Source organism: Xiphophorus couchianus, chromosome 23 (assembly GCF_001444195.1).
Source record: "Xiphophorus couchianus chromosome 23, X_couchianus-1.0, whole genome shotgun sequence".
NCBI lineage: Eukaryota > Metazoa > Chordata > Actinopteri > Cyprinodontiformes > Poeciliidae > Xiphophorus > Xiphophorus couchianus.
This window is the reverse complement of record NC_040250.1, coordinates 26,568,767-26,590,060: the sequence shown is the minus strand read 5'-3', so window position 1 is coordinate 26,590,060 and position 21,294 is coordinate 26,568,767. Positions and strand designations below refer to the sequence as shown.

The following is a 21,294-nucleotide window of genomic DNA, read 5'->3' as shown; positions in this document are numbered from 1 at the left end:
CATTTTATTTTTTCAGGGAGGCAAAGACACACTTTGAGTCTATTCATTGGTCTTGAATATTTTTTCAAGTTACAAATGCACACATTTGATTTTTTTTCTTATTGGTCATGATCATATTATGTGGAATTGAGCAGATCTTTGTTGGTATGGCTCCATTAGTTTGGTACATCTTGGAACTGAAAGTTTGGTCATTTTTCTTGTTGCAAAAATGGCTCAGTGTGAACAATAATTGCTTTGCAATCAGAAAGTTGCCGGTTGGATTACGGACGTTTCCCTTGACTTTGGGTAAGGCAGTCCTCCATAAGTTTCCTCCTGACCTGCATATTGGGTTATGAATGTGTGCGCATTTCTGAATAAAATTTTCAGTGTGAAAACAGCTTAGACTGGCGACTAGAGAAAGTCTATACAAGTTCAAAATATTGGATTTTTACAAATGCATGCAGCATCTTTCTGATTATTAGTAATCTTTTAGCATTCTTTCCTTTTCACTCGCCTTTTCTTTATGGATCTTAGGCATGTTCACTGTTTCATCAGCCATGTGAATTAAATACAGTATGATTTGGTTGCAGAGAGGATTGTTATACTGGCTAATGCAGAGTAACAAATTTACTGGCATTTTAAGCCATTTCTAGCACTCTATGTTTAAATGACTGCTATAATTTTAAGATGACTGTGTTGCATTATCTTGACACAAAGGTCACATGTTAGCATTTTCTTGGCATGTGACCTTTTGGAATCAAAAAGTCTTTAGCAGCAAATGATACTTTAGAAACAGTCGGTTTTGGTGTAACATGAGGAGGACGTCAGGACTTCCACTAGCAGTACAGTTTTCAGCACAATAGAGAAGCTAACAGGTCCGAACCAACATATAAAAACGTCAAAGCTGGGATCAGAAAACGCACACATAATTTTAGAAGAGAGTGGTAGATTGATATTTTCCTTGAACGCTGAATTCTTGCTGTTCTGAGAGTGGTTGCATGTCTAATGCCTGGTTGACTGCAGAACGGAAATGGCTTTTTGTGTGCTGCAGTTTCCCCATTTAACCCATTCCAAAATAGTTTAACCTATTTGAAACTGCTGGTGAGCATAGAAGAAAGGTTTCTATGCTCACCTTTGGAACACCCCATGAATGGTTCAGTTCTTTATTAAAGCTCTAGTATGTAACTTTCATACAAAATGTGTTTTTTACTTATTTGTTAAAATAATCTTTATGTTGTGACAGTTTCAGACAAATAATCTGTGGTTACAAAAAATCAAGCTTCTCTCGGTGCTAACTGCAGAAATACACAGCGAGGTCAGAAAACAAGAGGGTGATTGACAGCACTGAAAACCTCCTCCTGTAATTGGTTTTGACCTGCAGATCGCTATAGTAACCTAACTAATGCATAGAGATAGTTTTAACAAATAAGTACAGTTTTTGTTGTCAGAGTTGCATACTGTAGATTTAACACATTTTAATGAGAAAGTTTTAAATCATTTGAATTACTCTTACAATTATTGTTTAATTCAGAAAATGAAAATAATTGACTTAAAAACATTGTCTAATTGAGAAAGAAACAACATTCAACCTTCCACTAGCCAGGGTTAGGCCATTTTATTGATCCATCTACCAGTCTGACATCTCTTGTCTCACTCCTTACCTCCAGCTGTAAGACATTTCAGGGTTTTCCGTCATTTGCATCTTATTTAAAGTAATCCCACTGCATCTCAAAAAGATCCAAATTTGAGCTTAGGACTTTCGTTTTCTTAAAATGATGTATTTTCCAGGCACATAGTGTCATTTTATAGCACAGTCAAGCAGGCCTGTCACGATAACAACCGGAGAGAACCGGAGTTGAGCCTTTTTCATCCAGTGTCATCAACAGAAAGAGAAAAAGGCAGGAAGAAACGATAAAGCCAATAAATTAAAATGAGGTTGATCATTTTCATTTATCATGCGATTAATTGATTGTTTATCGCGACAGGGCTATAGTAAAGTAACTATGTCAACTGGAGTTGTTAAAAATATACTGTATATATCATATATGACTTAAAAGAAATTTTACTTGAAATTGGGCCTCTGTTGCTTTAAGAAGCTCTCCCTTCAGGAAGTCATCACAACATGGCTCCTCTATTAACTCTTTTAGCAACATTATTATTGAGAAGTGGCTCCTATCATGCACTCAGCAGATGTGCATTTGCACCAGGTGTTTGCTAATTGGTACTGACTAGTCTAAAGGAGCTGGTGGGATTGTTGTTCTGTGAAGCAGAAGCTCTGAAGCTTGGAAACTGCAGCTGTGAGGAGGAACTGCACCTCGAAGGTGGAGCTTGTTCTACGTAGGCTTTTTACGCAGCTTAATGGTTTCCATGGAGACTAAAGGATTTCTCAAACATGCATGAAAGAATCAAGGCAACACTTCAAATATTTTTTTTTAATGATGGACAGGTCTAAGACTCTTCTGACATTTTAACATGATGTGAAGCTGAAAGTTGACTTTACATCCTACTTCCATTTTGATTCTTGAATGGAGTCCATTAGGGATTTACTGATATGTTTTGGGTCAATATTATGATCCAGGGTCCAGTTCTGCGTTGTCTTGTTTTTTCCTGTCATCTCACATTTCTTGAAGCACCCTCTGCTACACAATTAAGTTCATGGAGAATTTTGTGACGGTGAACACGACACGTCCTGCTCCATGCTTCACAGTCACTTTGAGGTTCTTCTTCTGGAACACTCTATTTAGTTTGCACCAAATATGTTCTCTGTTCTGGTGTTCAAGTATTGCTCCCCTATCAGTTTTTCTCACACGAGAAAACATTCCATCAAAGTTAAACGTGAGCCGTTACGAATTGTTGGTCAAATGAAATGACAGTCGACAACAGGCACTTGCAAACATGGAGTTTGGATGGGGTCAAAAAATATGTCGGTAGACTCAAACGAGGAAGGAGTGGGTGGTAAACCGGGAGCAGAGAAGGAGAGAGCGGTCATTTGAAGTTTTTTTTGGCAGTCCTCAGTAACTTGGCAGCCATCTACTTTGGTATCGCTCTCATCCCAGCATGTGCTAACATGTGCCAGTTCATGCCAACGTAAGCCTACTCCTGCTGGCACGGCCAGGAGTGCCTGGGAGAAAAAGCTTTACGTAAGCTTTACTTTGACACTTTGATGTTGAAGAGGTTTAGGGCTCTCTGAATTCTTTTTGGCCTGGCAGAGATACGAGGGAAAGAGCAGAGACATGAGAGAAAAGGAGGCCGGAGGAGGAGAAGGAGGCATGGACCCAAGCATGACGATCTGTAAAGTCCCTTATTAAACACGTAAATTTGATCCAGATTTTACCTTAGGAAATACATACAGTCAACTTAGAATGATCTGAGTCATTTTAGTTGGGTCAACATTCAGCAGAGTCTTAACGTTCATGAACCGCTTTACTTCTGATCATGTGTAGAGTGTACTTTTTAAAAGGGAAATAGTGTGTTTTTTGGGCAGAGTCATTTTATAGCACAGTCAAGTGACGTTATTACCGTCGGTTAAAAAAAAAGAGCTTTATATCAAATATGACTTAAGAGAAATTTGACTTATATAATTTAACACCTTGAAATTCGATTTCTGTCTCTTTAAGAAGCTTCTGCTCTTTTTGGAACTCCGCCTTCAGGAAGTCATTACAACATGGCTCCTCTATTAACCCTTTAAACACCATTTTTACTAGTGTTTCTCTGAGAAGTAGCTTGTATAATGAGCTTAGGAAATACCCAGTTCCATCAGGTGTTTGCTAATTGCTCCTGGCTAGTCTGAAGGAGCTGAGGGAGGGGACCTAGGTGAGATGGAAGCTCAGAAACCTGAAGCTGAGGAGGAAATGTGCCTCGAAAGCTGTGTCGGGTCCACCCAGGAGTTTTGCACAGTTAAATGGTTGCCATGGAGATTAAAGAATTTTTTTCAAACATGTATGAAATAATCAAGACAACCCCCGCTCCCAGGAATAACATTATAACATGGTGTAAAGCTCAAAGTTTACACCATAGAACTGTCACATTGAACTGTCTTAAAATTGAGAACTCAAAACAAAAAAAGATGTATATCTTTGTTAGGCAGATTTCAGATACATTTTTCGAATAGCAGCTGAAAGATGTTCAAGAACCAATAATCCTTATGTTTGGGCACATAGTTCCTTTCAAGACAGTAGCGGCTTCCTGTTACATCCTCATCATTCTCTGCATTGTCCAGTGTTTCTGATGATACACTAATGCACATCTGTAAGAGACAGGCTGAGAGTCTTTTATTTCCCATAAATAAATTTCCTCTGTGATGTCCTAGATATGTACACTCTTTAATCCTCGGGTATGTCTGCAACACTCTAAAGAAAACTGCATAACATAAATTACAACATTTATTCCCCTCTGGGATCAATAACATGTTTTATTTTAATTGAACTGAATTAGGACTGAGCTTTGGTGCCCATCAGGACAACTGGACACACACAGCTGATTTGTTCTTTTGTCAAAGGAATTACAGTTGATTTAAAGTCATAATTACCAGTAACTGTGCAAAACTGAGAGGCACCTACAGCAAACTCTGTAGACACAATGAGTATATGTTTGATGGCCCATGTACAGTTAGGCTTATTGTCCCCCAGTTTTAGGTTGAACTACTAAGCTAGCAATTCATTTCCTATTGGGATCCTGGTTGGTTTTTTGGAGGCTCAAGCTAGCAGCTAACATGTCTGGCACTAGCCTCGCAATTGTCTTCCCCCACAGTTCCAGAGTAAGAGGAATGCTTAAGACATTTTGTTGCTGACAAAAATGTTGTTCTGCCTGGCACTTCTCTCTTCGCACTGGTGGGAGTGAGGGAGTTTAGAGCACTCACAATTTCTACATAGCGTAGCTTCCTTCACAATCACACTGGCGCATTATAAACGCCACAGCTAAACGTTAGCGATTGGCTAAAATCAAATACAATCATTTAAAACTTCAACAGAGTGCACGGCAAAAAATGATTGCTTCTCAATAACCAGGGGTCCAGACCGTCCGAACAAAGTAAAGCGTAGAACAAGGGGCTAGTTTTTAGCAAGCTAGCCTGAGCCCTCATAAACAGTAGGGTTTTTGGGTGAAACAGCCATACTCTCAAAACCTTCCTAACAGTTTGTGATCGACTATCCTGTGAACCATTAAGTCAGTAGCTGCATCACGTTGGAATTATAAGAATAAATTTGCCTAATGGAAATATGTAAATTAGAAAAAACTGAAGTTTTTTGATAAAAATTTTGCACGCTAGAATGAGGTGCTTTTTTTCAATGGATCAAAATTTGTGTATTTCGCAAAACTGCAATGAAACATTTTTTTCAACTCACACAAATTACTTGATAAACAACCGGACGTTGCTGCTGGCAGCACAAAGACGACCACAGGGAGAGGTAGGAGGATGATGGTGTGGCATATTTTATTCAATGACTTATTTTGTCAACAAACTTATTCATGTGTGACTTTTAATTGCATTTCTTATTTAATGGAAACACTGCATTGGCAAAATTGTGTTTTTTTTGTTGTTTTTTTGTCATTGGCGTAATGTCGGCAAAGTTTTGCTCACATTTGAAATGTAAAAGCAGCTCCTGTCTCTTTACAACAATCCCATTTTTCAACCTGTCCAGTGAACCTTCACTTCTAGCAGGGGGTCCATACAACTAGTGACTCGGGCCGGAGAAATAATTACAAACACCAAGGAGGTTGAACTAGGCTTTAGCTCTTTTTTATTTTTTTTGAAGTGTCACTGAACCGACAGGCATGTTGGAAGTAAAAGCATAAAAAAAGAGCTTAATGAAGTTTCATCACATTCAGCAGTAGCTCAGATTCTTTCATTTTAACACGGCTTAAAAGGACCTTGAAACTTTAATTACACAAAATAGGCCACTTTTGCCCCCATCGTGATTAATAAACGTCTGAAGATGATGTCAACGTTTAATGTAAAAAAAAAAAAAAACGTAGCTTGTCACAAGCAGACTTTTTAATCTCATTAATAGAACACAGTTAATGAGATGTTCAGGCTCGCGTCAGCACGTTGGAGCGTTTTGAGTTCGTCGGGCCGTACTTTACGGGGTCGGCCGCTCCTGCTTGAGTGCCTGGACATGTGCGGGGGTCCCTGCTCTCCCACTGCCTGTTGGTGAGATCCAGGTATAAACATACTGCCTGCTGGCCAGGACACATTCCCGTCTATTGGCTCCATAACTCAATGCAGCCTCCAGCAGCCTGCCCTGATCATAGGAGGGTAATTGCTGGGAGGCAGAACCTGATTTATCGACACGGTGGGTGCTGTAGATTACAAGCGGATGTAATCCAATGATTTTGTTTGTGGCTCGTTTTAAATATTTCATGTAATTGGAATTTCCGTTCCTCCCCAGTGAAAGCTGGAAATAAAAAAAAGAACAAGCAGTCAAGCTTGGATCATTTGTGTTCGGTTTTAAAGTTATACCCGCCTCGGAGGAGAAACTCAATCCAGTACAGCAGGTGGTTTTTGTAAGAGCTGCTCAGCAAAATAAACAAATCGACTAAATATATGTTATGATGAGTTCAGAAACATGGATCGATAAATGAAAAATAATAATGGCAACATTACGTCGTTCAAATTCTATAACGTTAGTCTACATTTTGCGAAAAAGCTCAGGTATTAGATCTAGTTTGCACTAAAAATTATTGGACACAAAGTAGTGCATGATTATAAGTTGAAGGAAAAGATTTGAACATTTTTATCCCCAACAAATCTAAAACAAATCTAAAATGGGCTGTCACTTTAAATGGCCGTTGAGATGCACAGAAAAATCAATAAATATATCCCACTTTTAAAGGGAGACGTTATCGTCTCCATAACGATGGCGTCCGGGTTGGCGGCTGGCTACTTTCCTCCGCTGGTCAGTTGTAGCAAGCTGCGCTTCAGCAAAATTCTAATTTGCAAAACGCAAATTACACCTGAAGTGGTGTTCTTGCAAACCAAACGGCAGGCCCCAAAAAGCACGGAGGGAATCTGAAAATAGACCCGTTGCCAAGGAAACGGTTGAATCGATCTGAATCGTGGCTCATCTTTAAGATTTTCTCCCGTGTAGCCAATTACGGTACAAATAGTGTCAAAAATACGTGTTTGGGGATCCAACGCTGTTTTATTTTTTCCCACCTAATCTGCTGTTATTGCTGATTTTGAGGATCCTACTGTATAAGACATTGAGTTTTCATTTATAGTAACTGTTTGTTTCTCCTTTTATCAGTAACCACAGATTGATTCCAAATTGGATATTTTCTTGATTGCGTTGCGGCGGAATGGAAAACTGACTCACCGCACTGCATTTGATTCAGAACACAAAAAACGATTCCATTATTTTCTCTCTTTTTTCTTTTTTCTTTAGCCTAGAGACCTTTTTCGTCAGTAATACGCTGCACAATGACAAGATGTTTGTGACATTTATTTATTTTTTCCCCAAACAAAGGCATTCTAATATGTTCTGAACAACACCAGATTCGAACACACACCCACACGTGGACTGAGCTTTTCCGTGAGCAAGATTTGCGCAGCGTGAAACACATGCGTTTGACATGTCGCTTGCATTGCAGTCCAACTGCATCACAGGCTTTATCCTGAGGTATACATAATACCTTTTTGTGTGTTTGTTTATTTCCCCCCCCCCGTTTAATGTGTGCGGGTTGGACACAATGACAAACGGAAGGAAACAGGAAGGAGACGCATGTAACTGTACACTGGATCAGTTCAAAAGCAGAAGAAATCAAAAGTAAGGAAAGTGATTTAATACGTAATTCTTGATTCCTGGGTCGATGAGAGAGGACAGAAAATCCTCCATCTTTGCATATTTCACTCTGTCCGTTTATGTAGCGATTTGCTAATTGCTGTATTTCCTGCACTATAAGCCAAACTCTTTTTTAATATACTTTCCTGCCACTTAAAGTCAAGTAGAACTTATGTTTTATTCCACGTCTTGACAAATGTTTTGACTTTCCGATTTTAATTCAAACTAGCGGTCTTAAATCAAGCAATAAAGAGGTAGTATTATGTATTTTCTAACAATGTTACCTTCAGTCATTATAAAAATGCTGTATCGATGAAATAGGATGTTTATATTTAGAGAAAGAAATGATTTTGCAATGAAACCCAAAGGAGTTGACGTTTACTGGCCTTACTTGAATATCTCTGTTCAGGTGACTGTCTCATCTGGTGTGTTATATATGACGTCAAAATACAATCCCATGTTATATTTGTTGACTTTGGTTTGATTATGTCCACTTTGTGTTGCGTTCACACTGAAGGTCATGAGGTTTTGTGGTTCTGTTTTAGGTGTAGCTGCTTTTCATATATGAAACGCAAACCTTTGAGATACTTCAAGGATTTTTTTCCATTTCATTCGCATTCGGAAAGTACGACAATGTAATAGCCCACTTGTAGACAGAGAAAGAGGAGTACAATTCAGCCAAAAAACAGAGATTTTCTAGAAAACAAAATTTGATTATTGAGCTTGAAAAGTTGAACATATTTTTGAGATTTTTCTCAATTTCAGAAATCAATATTTTTTTTGATTCTCCAAGATTTTCTAGAAAAAACTTGGAAGTTTCAGAGTTTTTTTTTTTTTTTCTTGCAAATTTAAATGAATCTCAATTTCTACCGGGTTTTTTTCTCACAAATTTTGGTCTTTTGGATCTCTGAAGTCAATCTCAAAATTTCTGAGTTTTTTTCATGCAAATTTTTGACTTTTGGAACTGATTGATTTTTATTTGTTTTTGTTTTTTTTGCTTGCTCTAGAAAATTACATTTTTCTCTCTGTCTGTCCTGGCTCTGACACGCCTTCACAGTAAAGTGACCCAAACTGTTTTTTGATCCAGTTGATCTGAGCTGTAATTTAGGGACAAACAAGTCGAAACACATTCAAGCGACTCCTAAAGGACTGCTTGATGTGTGTGTGAGAGTAAGGCGGACCGAGAGAGAGAGAGCTGGAGAAAACCACCAGAGCTTCAGAGAGACAGAATCTATGGAGATGAAAACAAGATGCTGCAGGTTGGAGAGAGATTGATGATGAAGCGCTGGGTGGATAAAAAGCTTTCCAAGTTCAATGCTCAGTGGTCTTAGTTAGGTCAGTGACCCAAATCCCAGCACCCCCTGTAAGACACACACACCCACACCCCTACACACCCCCACACTCAATTGATGGGATAAGTGGTTTAGATCCACTTAGATTAGAGGTTGTGGTTAAAGGACAATAGGTGAGTGTGTGCGTGTGTGTTACGGAGGATGAAAGAGAAATAGATCAATGTTGCTTTGTGTCTCGAGGTTAACTTGGGAGAAAACACCAAGCTGAGCCTCCCTACACAAAAACATACAAAACCCCCATCACCTTCAGCACAGCCAAAGACTTTAAGTCCAAATTTAAGATGAAAACGTTGAAGTCGCCTTCTTTAATCCTCTGACTTAAAGTCACCTCAAGAGCACGTCAGCGTAACTTCATTGTGGCAAAATGCAGAGCGAGATCACAAGCTAATAGAATGCTAACAGCTAGTCAGATGTTTGCATGGACTCAGACCTTCAGTGACGTCCATGATGCCCTGTAGAGTAGCTTAGGAGGGCCATAATTTGACAAAAAATGCCCACAACAGTGCCTAGAGATCCACTCGGCATTCCAGCCGTGAAAACGATACGAAGACCGTTTTACACAGCTTCTGTTTTGAGCAAATGGAGGGATGACTCATGTCACTGTTGTTGTGGCTAATCCTTAGATGGCTAAACAAATCGGCTCCAAACAAACCCACTCAGATTGATTCCAGAGTGCTTTCACGCCTCAGAGATGCAGGCCTGCGTATACAAAATATGTTTTTATATTTAACTTTTCCAACATAAATGATATGCCTAAATGTGTGCGATGCTGCATATTTTGGTATTGATTTGACACCAAGTAAATACACGGTCAGTATCACAGATGTCGATACTGATTCAGATGCTTTTGAAGTTTGATATGTCATCACACTTCTGACCTGTAAGTGTTTTTGCTTCCTTTCATATATTTTGTTCAAACCTGGAACAGAATTTGGACAAACTTTACAGGCGTCTACAAAATACTTTTAACCACGTATTTTTGTGTCTACAAAACTATTTCGCACAGCTTCACAAGCTTGGTCAAACATGTAAAAATGACTAACTTTCATTTGTTTAGTCAGTGCCATTAGGTGTTTAAATAAATAATAAACAAACTGAAACTCATAAAAAGATATGGTCAAACAAATGAAAAGAACTGCAACAAGCTTTCTTTCAAATGGCTCAGAAAGTGCAATTAGTAATTCTGAATATAAAATAAATAATAAACCCTGACGTCGCACAGAGAACAAAGTTTAGAGTTAGACTGAATATGATTTGCCTGCATGGGTAGGGCACATTGTCACGATACCTAACGGATCGTTGCATCGCTTCAGCTGTGGAATCAGCTCCCTGAAAAACCTGAAGACATGAAGAAACAACAAACTACTTTAAATCAGGACCAAAACTGTTTCTTTTCAGTCTATCTTTGCCATAAATTTCAAATATTTACTATTTCTTTTTTTTTACCATTTTTTACTGCTTTGTTTTATGCGTGTCAACACCGCTTCCTTTTATTAGGGAATGCTCAAAAACTTTAATTCTGCAAATATACCATATCTCCTAATATGACCATTACGGCATTGCTCCTTGTGACCTCCTCAGGAACTCGACGTACTGCATGAAAGTGTCCATGTCGATGACCGTGGAGGAGAGCGACGAGGGGAAGTGCTACAGCAGCAAAATCCGCCACCTGGAGAAGGCCGAGGTGACCCACAGCAAAATGATCACCTGTCCCGACATCGAAGACTATCTGGCTCCGTACAAACAACCGCAGATGACCTGGTATAAGGTACGTCGCTGAAAGCGCACCATCACCTATTCTCCCGGAGTCTGCTTCAGCTAAACTGGAGTCTGCTGTTAGGAGTGCGAGCGAGTGGAATGGAGGAGCTCCGTTACCGTCAACACTACGCACGTCTGGATTCCTGAGGTGGAGGAGGGCGACGCCGGGAACTACACGTGCGAACTGCAGTACGGATCCAAGCAGGTGCGACGGACAACGCAACTCAAAGTGACAGGTAGGAAACAGTTTGTGGCTGCGTGGCTGGGGGATCCTGAAAGAGGCCAAAGCATATGTTACACCATAAATACAAGAAAGGCTGAATGGAGGATCTGATCCATTATTTAAAGGGGCAGTATTACGTGTTTTCCAGCTACATAGTTCCATTTTGTGGCACAATCAGTTGTTATAAAAATGCTACATATGTCAACTATGACTTACAAAGTTAAAAGAAAAGTTAAAGAAATTTAACTCTGTAATTTAGCGCCTTGAAATCGGGCCTCTGTCTCTTTAAGAAGCTCCTGCTCTTTCTGAAACTTCGCCTTTAGGAAGTCATCACAACATGGCTCCTCCATTGACCACTTAAAGTGTTTACCAGCGTTTCAGTAGCTGCATGTCCATTACAAATGTGCGCTAAAATTTGTCAATGTTCTGCAAATGTCAAAAAAAAAAAGAAGCTGGGAATTGCGATGTTTCCATTAAATAAGAAACACAAATAAAGTCACAAGAGGAAGTATGCTCACTTGATAAATCATTAAAATCCATTCCGCGCCATCATCAGTGGAAATGCAGCTACTGAGAAATAGCTCCTGTAATGAGCTCACTAGATGTCCAGTTCCACCAGGTGTTTGCTAATTGCTGCTGACTAGTCTGAAGGAGCTGAGTGGGAAAGTCAGCAGCTCCAAGGAGGAGCTTTGTTCTGGAAGGCAGAGCCTTCCAACCAGGCATTTTACACAGCTGAATGGTTGTCATGGAGATTGAAGGATTTCTCAAACATGTATGAAAGAATCAAGACAATACTCAAGGTATGTTTTTGATGAGAGAACAACATTATAACATAAAGTAAAACTCAGTAAAGGTAATTTTACATAATACTGCCCCTTTAAGGGTCTATAACTTTGAGTTAAGGAATGCAATGTAAGAAAAATGTATTTTAAGCACATCTGCCATCCAACTTGTCTGTCCAAGTACAGTATATGGATTTTATCCAGTCAGTCATTTTTGATAAACTAACAAGAATGAAATAAACTGCAGCGTGAACAACTCCTCTACCTTCTCTGAACGTTTAGCAGCCCTCCTAACTCCAGAGCATCCATTACTTTGACAGATGACCGGACTCAGCAGGCCACCATTCATCATTACTTCAGCACTTTTAAAGTTTCTTTAAGCACACTTTACAAATGTGCCCTAAAACTGTTGAGTAGCCTTTTATTCCTGTAATTTTTTTATGTTTTTTTTCTCCCTCCTGTAATTTAACTAGATAAACATAAAACCCCTCTGTGACTTTTTATCTGACTTTGACTCGTCAGTAACCTCGGGACTCAGGGCCGACGTTGCCGGTTCGTGCGTGTTTTAGGGAACCGGGTCGCTCTTTGCCACCTGCCTGTGTTTTATTATTATTCCTTCTGCAGCAGATTGTCGGTTTCTCTCAGCAACAGCAACATCTTGAGGATCGTTTTTACGTTGCACAACCGTTCATAAACATTTGCCACAGTCTGGTTTCCCGTAAATCCAATCTCCTCTGCGCTCCAACGGTGATGCAGGCCGACAGATTTCCTGAAGTGCTTTAAAGCGCCGTGATTAGCAACATGTTAAAGCCGAACAATGTCCTTTTAGAGTGTGCCCTAAAACATTTAACGCTCCATTTCACCACACTTTTTTTTCTTTTTTCTTTTTTAAATCCCTCAGCTGAGTCAGTGCTGCTTTCATCCAGCACTTTGCTGCACTGTGCTTCAGATGTGCAGCTACCTCTTGTAAAGCGAAGTTGACATGAACAGGCGCTGCTTCATTTTCCAGAGAATTATTCACCGCGCTGAGAGCAGAACCAGAAAACATGCAGATTCTTTTACGTTTTTCCTCACTGAACTATTTAATTAGTTTATGTTAAAATGCAGTAGGACACAATTAGCGTGTAGAATTGTGAACAGAAGTTGCATTTTTTGCCCTCACACACGGTGTTGAAAGTGAATAGTAACATCTCAGTATAATTTAGTAATAGTTATAATAAACTTTATAATTAATCTCACACTTGGGATATAATTCCGAGTAACATAAATGACCTTTCGCTTCTCATCTCATTTAAAAAATGTCTTAAAACAAAAAAAAAAGAGTAAACATTGCAAGGATATATAGATTTTATGGTGGTTTTTTAAAATATATTTCTTATTCTGTGGTTTTATTTTATGTTCTTTGTCCCTTTGTGTTTTAACATCAACCTGACTATAACCTCATGCTTTTACACATAAATGATCGTTAACACGTATTTTTCCGTTTTTAAAAACAAACTTGAACTTTTTAAAATTCTTCTATAGCACTTTCCAAGCAAAGCCGTGTATTGACCAAAGATTAAAAACATATAAAACCATAACACAATAAATCGGTGTTAGCTAAAAACACAAGCACAATAAAAGAAGGTAAAAATAAAAAATAAAAATACTAAAAATTAAAGATCAAAAGCCCGCTTTAAATAAATGGGTTTTAAGTTTGGCTTATAATTTTAATAGATAGATAGATAGATAGATAGATAGATAGATAGATAGATAGATAACTTTATGATGCAATTTGCTATATAAATTTATGCCAAAACTGCATCCATCGACCTCCTAGTCAGAAGCAAGCAGCAGTTAAGTCTTGGCATTGTCAGTTTACAGTGGAGTTTGCCGTTGATGCTAGTTAGCATAGCCGCCGATGACGGCAGATAAATAGTGTTCCCTTTAATACTAGGCTGTTTCTCCATCATTAGCATAGCTACAGCACACCGGTAATCTTGATTGTACAGGCTTTTCGAGGCAGGTTGTGAACAGCGCGTAGATAAACTTGATTGACAGCGCTAAGTCCCTCCTCCTGCCTCTGATTGGTTGTTTCTGTACAAAAAGAATGAGTATTTCATCATGAAAATACTACAGTGACTGATTTTATGATTACTTAAACCTAATGAGGTTTATTATTATCTAACCATGACTCTTTTCCCTTCTATACAAGACAAATGTTAAGTGTATGTTTTCTTTTCCACCTGTTCAACAGAACAAATATATATTTTTTGGAATATTTCCACTGATTTCCAGCTGCTCCTGAGTTAAACCCGTCAGCTGTTGATCCTGTGTCTGCTGGCAGAAAGAACATTAAATTGAGACTGAAGCAGGGGGAGAGGAAAAGGCAGAGCCTGAAGACGCGCTCTCGGCTATGGTGTTAAATACACCGAGTCGAAGTAAAAGCCCTGGAAATGGATCGAAGCCGCATCTGGGGACATGTGTTGTAAATTTCACACTCTCGGTGCACCTCATTTAAAGCTTCTCTGTTCCCTTTAAATATTTACAACCCTCTAATTAACCGCTGTACCTCAGGGAAGTGTACACTTTGTTGGGGTGGGTAATCTCTCGTGTTTATAAAGCTGTTTTTAGCCGGCGGGGTTTGGGGGGATATCCTGTGTAGACTTGCTAAACTGGAACATTTTTATTGCAGCACTAACGACTTGTTGTGAAGCTGTTTTGCTCAGAATTATGTTCCCAGGAAACTAATTGTTTTCATAATTGTGTTTTGGGGGGGAAATAATTGTGCTCTAATTGAATGGCTCTTTATGGTGCGGTGAGTTATTTTCTTTTTTTTAAATTCTGAAGTCAAAGGAAACTATCTTGGGTGTCTTGGAAGGTTTATTGAGGTCAGATCAAGGCTCTTTAGCATTTTTTGCCTGCTGAGCCAAAATCTGGGATTTTTACCCTTGTCAATAATATTCACAATGAAGAGAGAGATTATATTGGCTGCAGCAGCTGAATGGAGTTGGTAGGTAGGAACAATAATTCTGACAGTGACTTTACATTTCCAAAATTTCCCAAATAGACGATACAGCTGAGAAACACATCACGATATAAGCGTTTCATATCAGTCGATATTGATAATTATTGATTTTTTTTTTTGTCTGAAATATGTAAAATGCAACCAAACCTTTCCTGTTTTATCCACAGTTGTCACTTGTTCTCATTTATTTTTTATTTTTAAGCAGCTACGAGGCACTGTGGCAAAATCTGAAACTGTTGCTGTGCAAGTTACTCAACAGCTTGTTGCTAGGTAACAAATTGTTGACGCACCAACTTTTCTTAGCTGCCTGTGAGTAGGCCTGTCACGATAACAAATTTTGCCAGACGATAAATTGTCCCAGAACTTATTGCGATAAACAATATTGTTAGTTTGAGACAATTTCCAAGTAGTAACACATGAAGTAGTAATACAAGAACACTTTCTCAAAGATCAATAAACTTTAAATTCTGAAGAACATTTAAACATTGGAACTGGAAGACATTTTAAATATCCAAAATATATATTTTTTAAAAAACCCAACAGAAACGACAAACAAAATGATTACTGAAGTCTCTGTAGACAAAAATTGTCTTTCAAGAAAGAAATAGTTGAGACCAAAGCAACAGATTCAACTCCAGTTTTGGTAGAAAGAGAGAAAAAAGTAAAACGATAAATCAAGCAAAAGATAATTATTGAGTTTGCTTCAGTTTATCATGCGTTTGATTGATTTGTTGTTTATTGTGACAGGCGTAGCTGTGAGAGGTTGAGTGGCCAGTATCTTTTCTCTGCCTTTCTGGATTGAAGTTCTGTGAAATTATTGAAAATTCTTTCTGACATATCGCGATACGTACTGTCATTGATTTATTGCCCAGCCCCAGATCCAAACTGTTCCAAAGAGTCTGAGCTGCTGGTCGTTTCTGCAGTGGACAATAATAACTTGGCATCAAGGCCGACTTTCAATTAACCGCCTCGTAAAACAGTTCAGTAGCTCAGAGTGTAAAATTACTGTCGTCGAACAATGTTTACCTAACACCAGCTCCCAGTTTTGTTTCTATTTTTTTTCAGTGTTGCTCTTCATTCATCGCAAAATTATTTCATTTTGTCATGAAATGAGGAAGATTTTGAAATGTCGTGTCTTTTTTTGTCTTCTTCTTGCACTGACCAAACCTCACTGTACATTAAAATACTGTCGACAAAAGCAGGACAGCACTTTATTGAAGACTGTGGCCGTAAGTATTAACTCTGGAATATCTCTTAAAGCTTTACATGTTTCAGGCGTTGCCAGATCACTATCAAGATTTTTTATTGGGGTATTTTGTCAAGGTCGTCCAGCAGCTTTGGATCCAAACATATGTAGCAGTCAGAAAAAATGCGAGTAAGCTATTAGGGACATCATCATCATCATCATAAAACTAATGTAAACATTGTAATACTCTAAAAAGTGTTGTGAAAAACTACACAAATATGCATTTTCTTTCTCTGTTTTGACTAAAGGCTTTTTTGTTACTGAGAGCTGTAAAATCAAGCCAAACAATCCTTTCCTTTGTGTAAAAAGCAGTGAGCTGACTGTGTGAATAATGCATTCTGTGTTGTGAGATATAAATACTGAATTAATGAACTTGTTCTGTCTATTTGCTCTGATATACTCAGCCTTTACTAAGCTTGGGTATCTTACTGCTTGAGTTCAACTGAAAAGAAAACAAAACAAAAAAGAAAACGTGAAAAGAGCAAGTGGTGATAAAAAAAAAAGTTCAACGCACATGAAGTAGAGATTACTGTTTTGTTTTTTTTTCTTTTTGTTTTTGTAAATGCTTTTAATTTCTTTATGGGAAACAACCAAATTCAGGAATCGTTCACCAATCAATAAACTTGGTATGGATAATATGGCATCGAATTTTTATACAAGTTTAGAAAACAAATGATTAAAAAGCAACAGTTGTTAACCCAGAAGATACTCTGTGATTGAATCTTTCTCTGATGTCCAACAGGTGAGAACTGTAATATATGATATGATAAAAAATGTCAGCCATATTTATTCATATTGATATCTAGGTTAATATCTTTGGCATTGGTCCTGTTAGGTGTAGTCAGTAACCATAGGTTGACTTTTCTAGTTAAAATCAGCTTGCAGCATCATTTATGGGCCATTCTTTGATGTTCCAGTTGGTTAAGCCAGATTTGTCAATGAAAACCCAGTTATGTTGAACCTACAGCGTGGCTCCTGTTTCATTAGCTCAAATGAAACAGAAAGCCTCTGTTGTTGTTTTAGTTTTATACCTGCCTGTTGCTGGTAAGCCATTTTTCCAGTGAAGACAATTTTTTCTAAAGTCTTTGTCACAATGAAGGTAAAGACGCATCAGATTTGTACCAAACTACCTAAAAAAAAAAAAGGTAGAGATTTTAACAGAACAAATGCCAACCCTTTGAGGTTCACTTATTTTAAAAGGGCAGTCGATTGCTATGATGCTACAACCACTATTTTTGATTAATGTTAGAATGTTTGTTTCCTGAAATGTTGCATGAGTTTTACAAGCTACAGCTTCTTTCCCTCGGGCTCTGGTGGCGGAGTATTAACAGTTTTCCTGCAACGGGGAACAGATCATACACGAGGTGATTGACAGCGCTAAAACCCTCCTCCTGGCTCTGATTGGTTGTTTTTGACCGGGAGCGTTACATTTTTGCAGACCGCTATAGTAGCAATCTCAAGATTTTTTTCCTCCCACAGATTATCTGTCTCATACAACATTGTGACAACAGTGACAGTTTTAAAACCAATATATAAAAAAAAATCAACTGATGTTTTAAAAAGAATAAAAGTTACATACTGTAGTTGTAAGTGGCAATAAAGCTAAAACAAAAGAAGTCTTTTAGGCGACAGACCCATTTATATGGCACTGTAGAAAAGGTATTCGATACATAGAGGATGGTGAGCATGCATATAGTTGAACCAGGTAAAAAATACTTCATTTACTCTGTGATAATGTTTACAAATTCTATTATGTGAATAACATTTTACCTTTTAACCTTTGTTTGAATTGCTGTGACAAAAGTAGGGCAGATGCTATAAAGCTAACAGCTCTGTTTTCATTTCTATACTACAAACAGCAGTGGTGGGAAAAACTGTAGCAAATACAGCCCTGTCTTTTTTTCTCTCTCTGGCTGTCATATGATATTCACTAGAATCCTTTTTTGTTTTACATTATGCAACACATGACTGGCGTCCGGAGGCTGTTCAATGCAACAGTTTTGAGCTAATTGTTCTAATTGTTTCTGTCTACGGAGCTTTTTTCTGCATTCTTCTTAGTGATAAATCCAGTGTCTACCTCTTGTTTCCCCCGTCTCCCCCCGTCCATTCATGCCCTCTTTATACCAAAACCGTTAAAAAAAAAAAAAGTCTCATCCATATTTCAGAAGCGTTTCAAAGTGAAATGTGTGTTAGCAAAGTACACAGCATTGGGGCTAAATTTAACTGCTGAGCATTTCGGTGCCGGAGTGCTTCATTGTGTGAGTGAAATAAATACAGTTTGAGTGAAAGCAAAAAGAACAGCAGAGGTATGGAGACAAATTACCGTGGTGCGAAATGTTTGTGAAATCAATAGAATATTGTCTGATGTAATGATATTTGCTCCACACAGGAGTTTCGCCTCTTCAACAATCTTATATGCAGTACAATATCTGGGATGCCAGATGCATTTAAAAGTACTTTGCTTTTACCTTTGAACCCCTGTCAGGTTACTTTTACCCATTTATTATTTTATAATTCACCTGGTCCCCCAGTACCTGACCTTCTTACTTATTTCTTTTTTACTTCTAAGTAAAAGTGATGCACGACAAGTAACGTGGCACACCGTTTCTGATATGTATTTGCCAGCACTGTATATCATCATCTTCCTAAAATACTGGCCAAAGTCTTTTTTTTGCCAAAAGGGTTTCTGTTTGCCGAAATCATCAGTTTCACCACTTAGTGTAAAAAGTTGTGTTTTTATTCCTTTCTTAAATGCAGTGACAGAAAATTAACAACAATACTTTCCAACGTTAGCCATAATTTAAAAATGTTTGCAGCTTTATGTTACTAAAGCCAAAGTTTAATCCGTAATACATTTATAACAAATTTATGTCGGATCATGATTTCTTGGTTAATGACTGGTTGTCACAAAGACATTTTGAATAATCTCAACTTTGTATTAAAAGTGTCATGATTTACCAAATGACACTTTATGACAACAGTCATAAATATTCATGAAGACTCACTCATGTTCATGACAGGCGTCATGTCATGTTTATGACGGTGTCATGACAACCTTATTCACAACCCGTCAAATAAAGTGTTACCAAAGCCTTAATACAACTTGTATGCATTTAATCAGAATATCCTTTATTTCTTTAGATTCTGGTTTCTATGGTAATAGTAGGACTAGTAAATAGAAAATACAGTGGAGTAAATAATTTATTTCTCCCTCAGTTGTTCAGCAGCAAGTGACAGAAAAACTGAAAGATACACATAAACACTGGTGATAATAAAAACAAAATAAGTAAACTGTAAGTAGTTTTAAGCAGCAACTTTCTCTTTTTGTCAATAAAAACAACTGATGAGCTGCTAATTCCACCACTATGCTGTGGTTAGCAGTCAGAAACAAACAGGGATGCCACATGCTAAGAGTTGCCTCTTTTGTACAGTAACACGTGATTGAGATACATTCTCTCATTCAACACAAAGTGAAGTCGTCCCTGTCGGTTTTTCCTTTTCTGTGTTTATATTGAAGCATTCAGTCACCAGCAAGCACGCATTAGGATGTGGCGCTGCATCATTAAACATTTAGGATCCATAAATGTTTCAGTGTCCGTCCGAGTGAGATTGTAGTGTTTTACGTTAAAGTGACCAGAGCGCTCACTCGGACACAAAGCCAATCTGTTCGGTTGTCAGATTGATGAGGACTTTGGTTTTGACCAAAGACGCATAGAAACGGCAAAGAAAGACTTCTTTTCTGTTATTTGATAAAAAGAAATGTAAAAAACACCCATCATATCTAATTTAAGCTAACCTATAAACAATTTAGCTGTAAAAGTGACTTTTACCAGAAGACCTTTACATATCTTACATCTTTGTAAGTTTTGATTAGCTGCAAATTACACAAAATAAAGGACAAATAGAAAAAGCTAAGTAAAAAATGAGTAAATAACCTGAAAATATCTCAGTGGGAGCTGCTGATTTGCTTTTTGAAATTTTTGTTTTTTTTTACAAAGGGGGCTCCTTTCTAACCTTAGAAGAGCATTGACGCGTCTCTGAAGTGCTATTCATCAGATGTTTTCTGGTATCCGATCATTTGTGTTGGCCTTGTCGCATTCACGCCCCATTGTTCCTGGTTACAGTTCCTGTTGTGGAAGCAGGCTCACCTCGCCATGAGTTCAGCTCCACATATGGGTGGCAACATGCCTAAAAGGCACAGAATCAGGGTAAGATGTGATGCGTAATAAACTCATGCAGTTATGTAACGAATGGAGCAAAGATTGAGTTCCTGTATGCCTCTCTTTCAGCTCTCCAGAGCTCTGCTTCACAGCAGATTGTTGCAACTATAACCCCATCGACATGTATTTTAACTTTTAGAAAAAAAGAAAAGAAAAAAGATGACTAATAGTGAATGCATTCTGTTACATTACTGATTAAAATCACACACTTTTTAACATAAATCTACACAACAAAGGCCAACTAATAGCAACAGTCCTCTGTAATTTTAAGCCTGATTAAAGAGAGTCATTTAGCATTTATTTGAGTTGATTATTTTCCACAATAGGAAGGGTTTTTTTGCTGTTGTTTCTCTTTCTTGCTTTATTGATGGGAAATAAGCTTGTTTTCACTTTCGGTTTTATTTTCCTACTTTTGTTTTTGCCAAAAATCAAAAGAATATACGCCCCGTGAATGTCTGACGTTTAGTGGTGGGACTGAATTAAAGCTTTTAATTGAGATAATTGCAGGCTCCATTATGAATTTGAATCAAAACATTGTAATCAAAACAACATATGGATAAAATAACCAACATTTTCAATTCAACATCTCTTGAATTGAAATTACTCACACAACTATGCCTTCACACAGAAACATGACGTTGCCACCACCATGTTTCCCTGCGTTGGCAGAGTTTGTCCAGGGTAATTTTAACTTCTGCCACACATAGTCATTTGCATGTTGCCAAAAAAAGTTCTTTACTGCTTTCATCGTCCCAGAATGCTTTCATACACAAAAGTGGATTCCATTTACTCTATTTAATTAGGATACTTCTGAAGGCTGTTGACGGACCTCGGTTTTATTTGTTGATGTTCGAGTAAATGGGGTTAAAGGAAAATGTGCTTTGTGTTTTAGACCGCCGCTGTGTTCAGATCATTGAAAAATACGACGGACTGAATATTCTGTTCTCTG

General features: G+C 38.0%; 1 protein-coding gene and 1 long non-coding RNA gene across 5 annotated transcripts in view; one reads left to right on the top strand and one right to left on the bottom strand.

Moving 5' to 3' along the window:
- il1rapl2 (interleukin 1 receptor accessory protein-like 2) overlaps positions 1 to 21,294 on the top strand; it is a 382,929-nt gene that overhangs the window by 256,829 nt on the left and 104,806 nt on the right. For all 4 annotated transcript variants that reach the window (XM_028008405.1, XM_028008407.1, XM_028008406.1 and 1 more), the window contains exons 5-6: positions 10,691 to 10,877; positions 10,950 to 11,103. In XM_028008405.1, coding sequence (XP_027864206.1) covers positions 10,691 to 10,877; positions 10,950 to 11,103 — 341 coding nt within the window. The remainder of the gene's footprint in view (positions 1 to 10,690; positions 10,878 to 10,949; positions 11,104 to 21,294) is intronic.
- Positions 1,144 to 21,294, bottom strand: part of LOC114138916 (uncharacterized) — a 23,200-nt gene continuing 3,049 nt past the window's right edge. Inside the window, exons 2-3 of the long non-coding RNA XR_003594345.1 lie at positions 19,970 to 19,973; positions 1,144 to 1,188 (exon numbers count right to left, since the gene is read on the bottom strand). This is a non-coding gene — a long non-coding RNA (uncharacterized LOC114138916). The remainder of the gene's footprint in view (positions 1,189 to 19,969; positions 19,974 to 21,294) is intronic.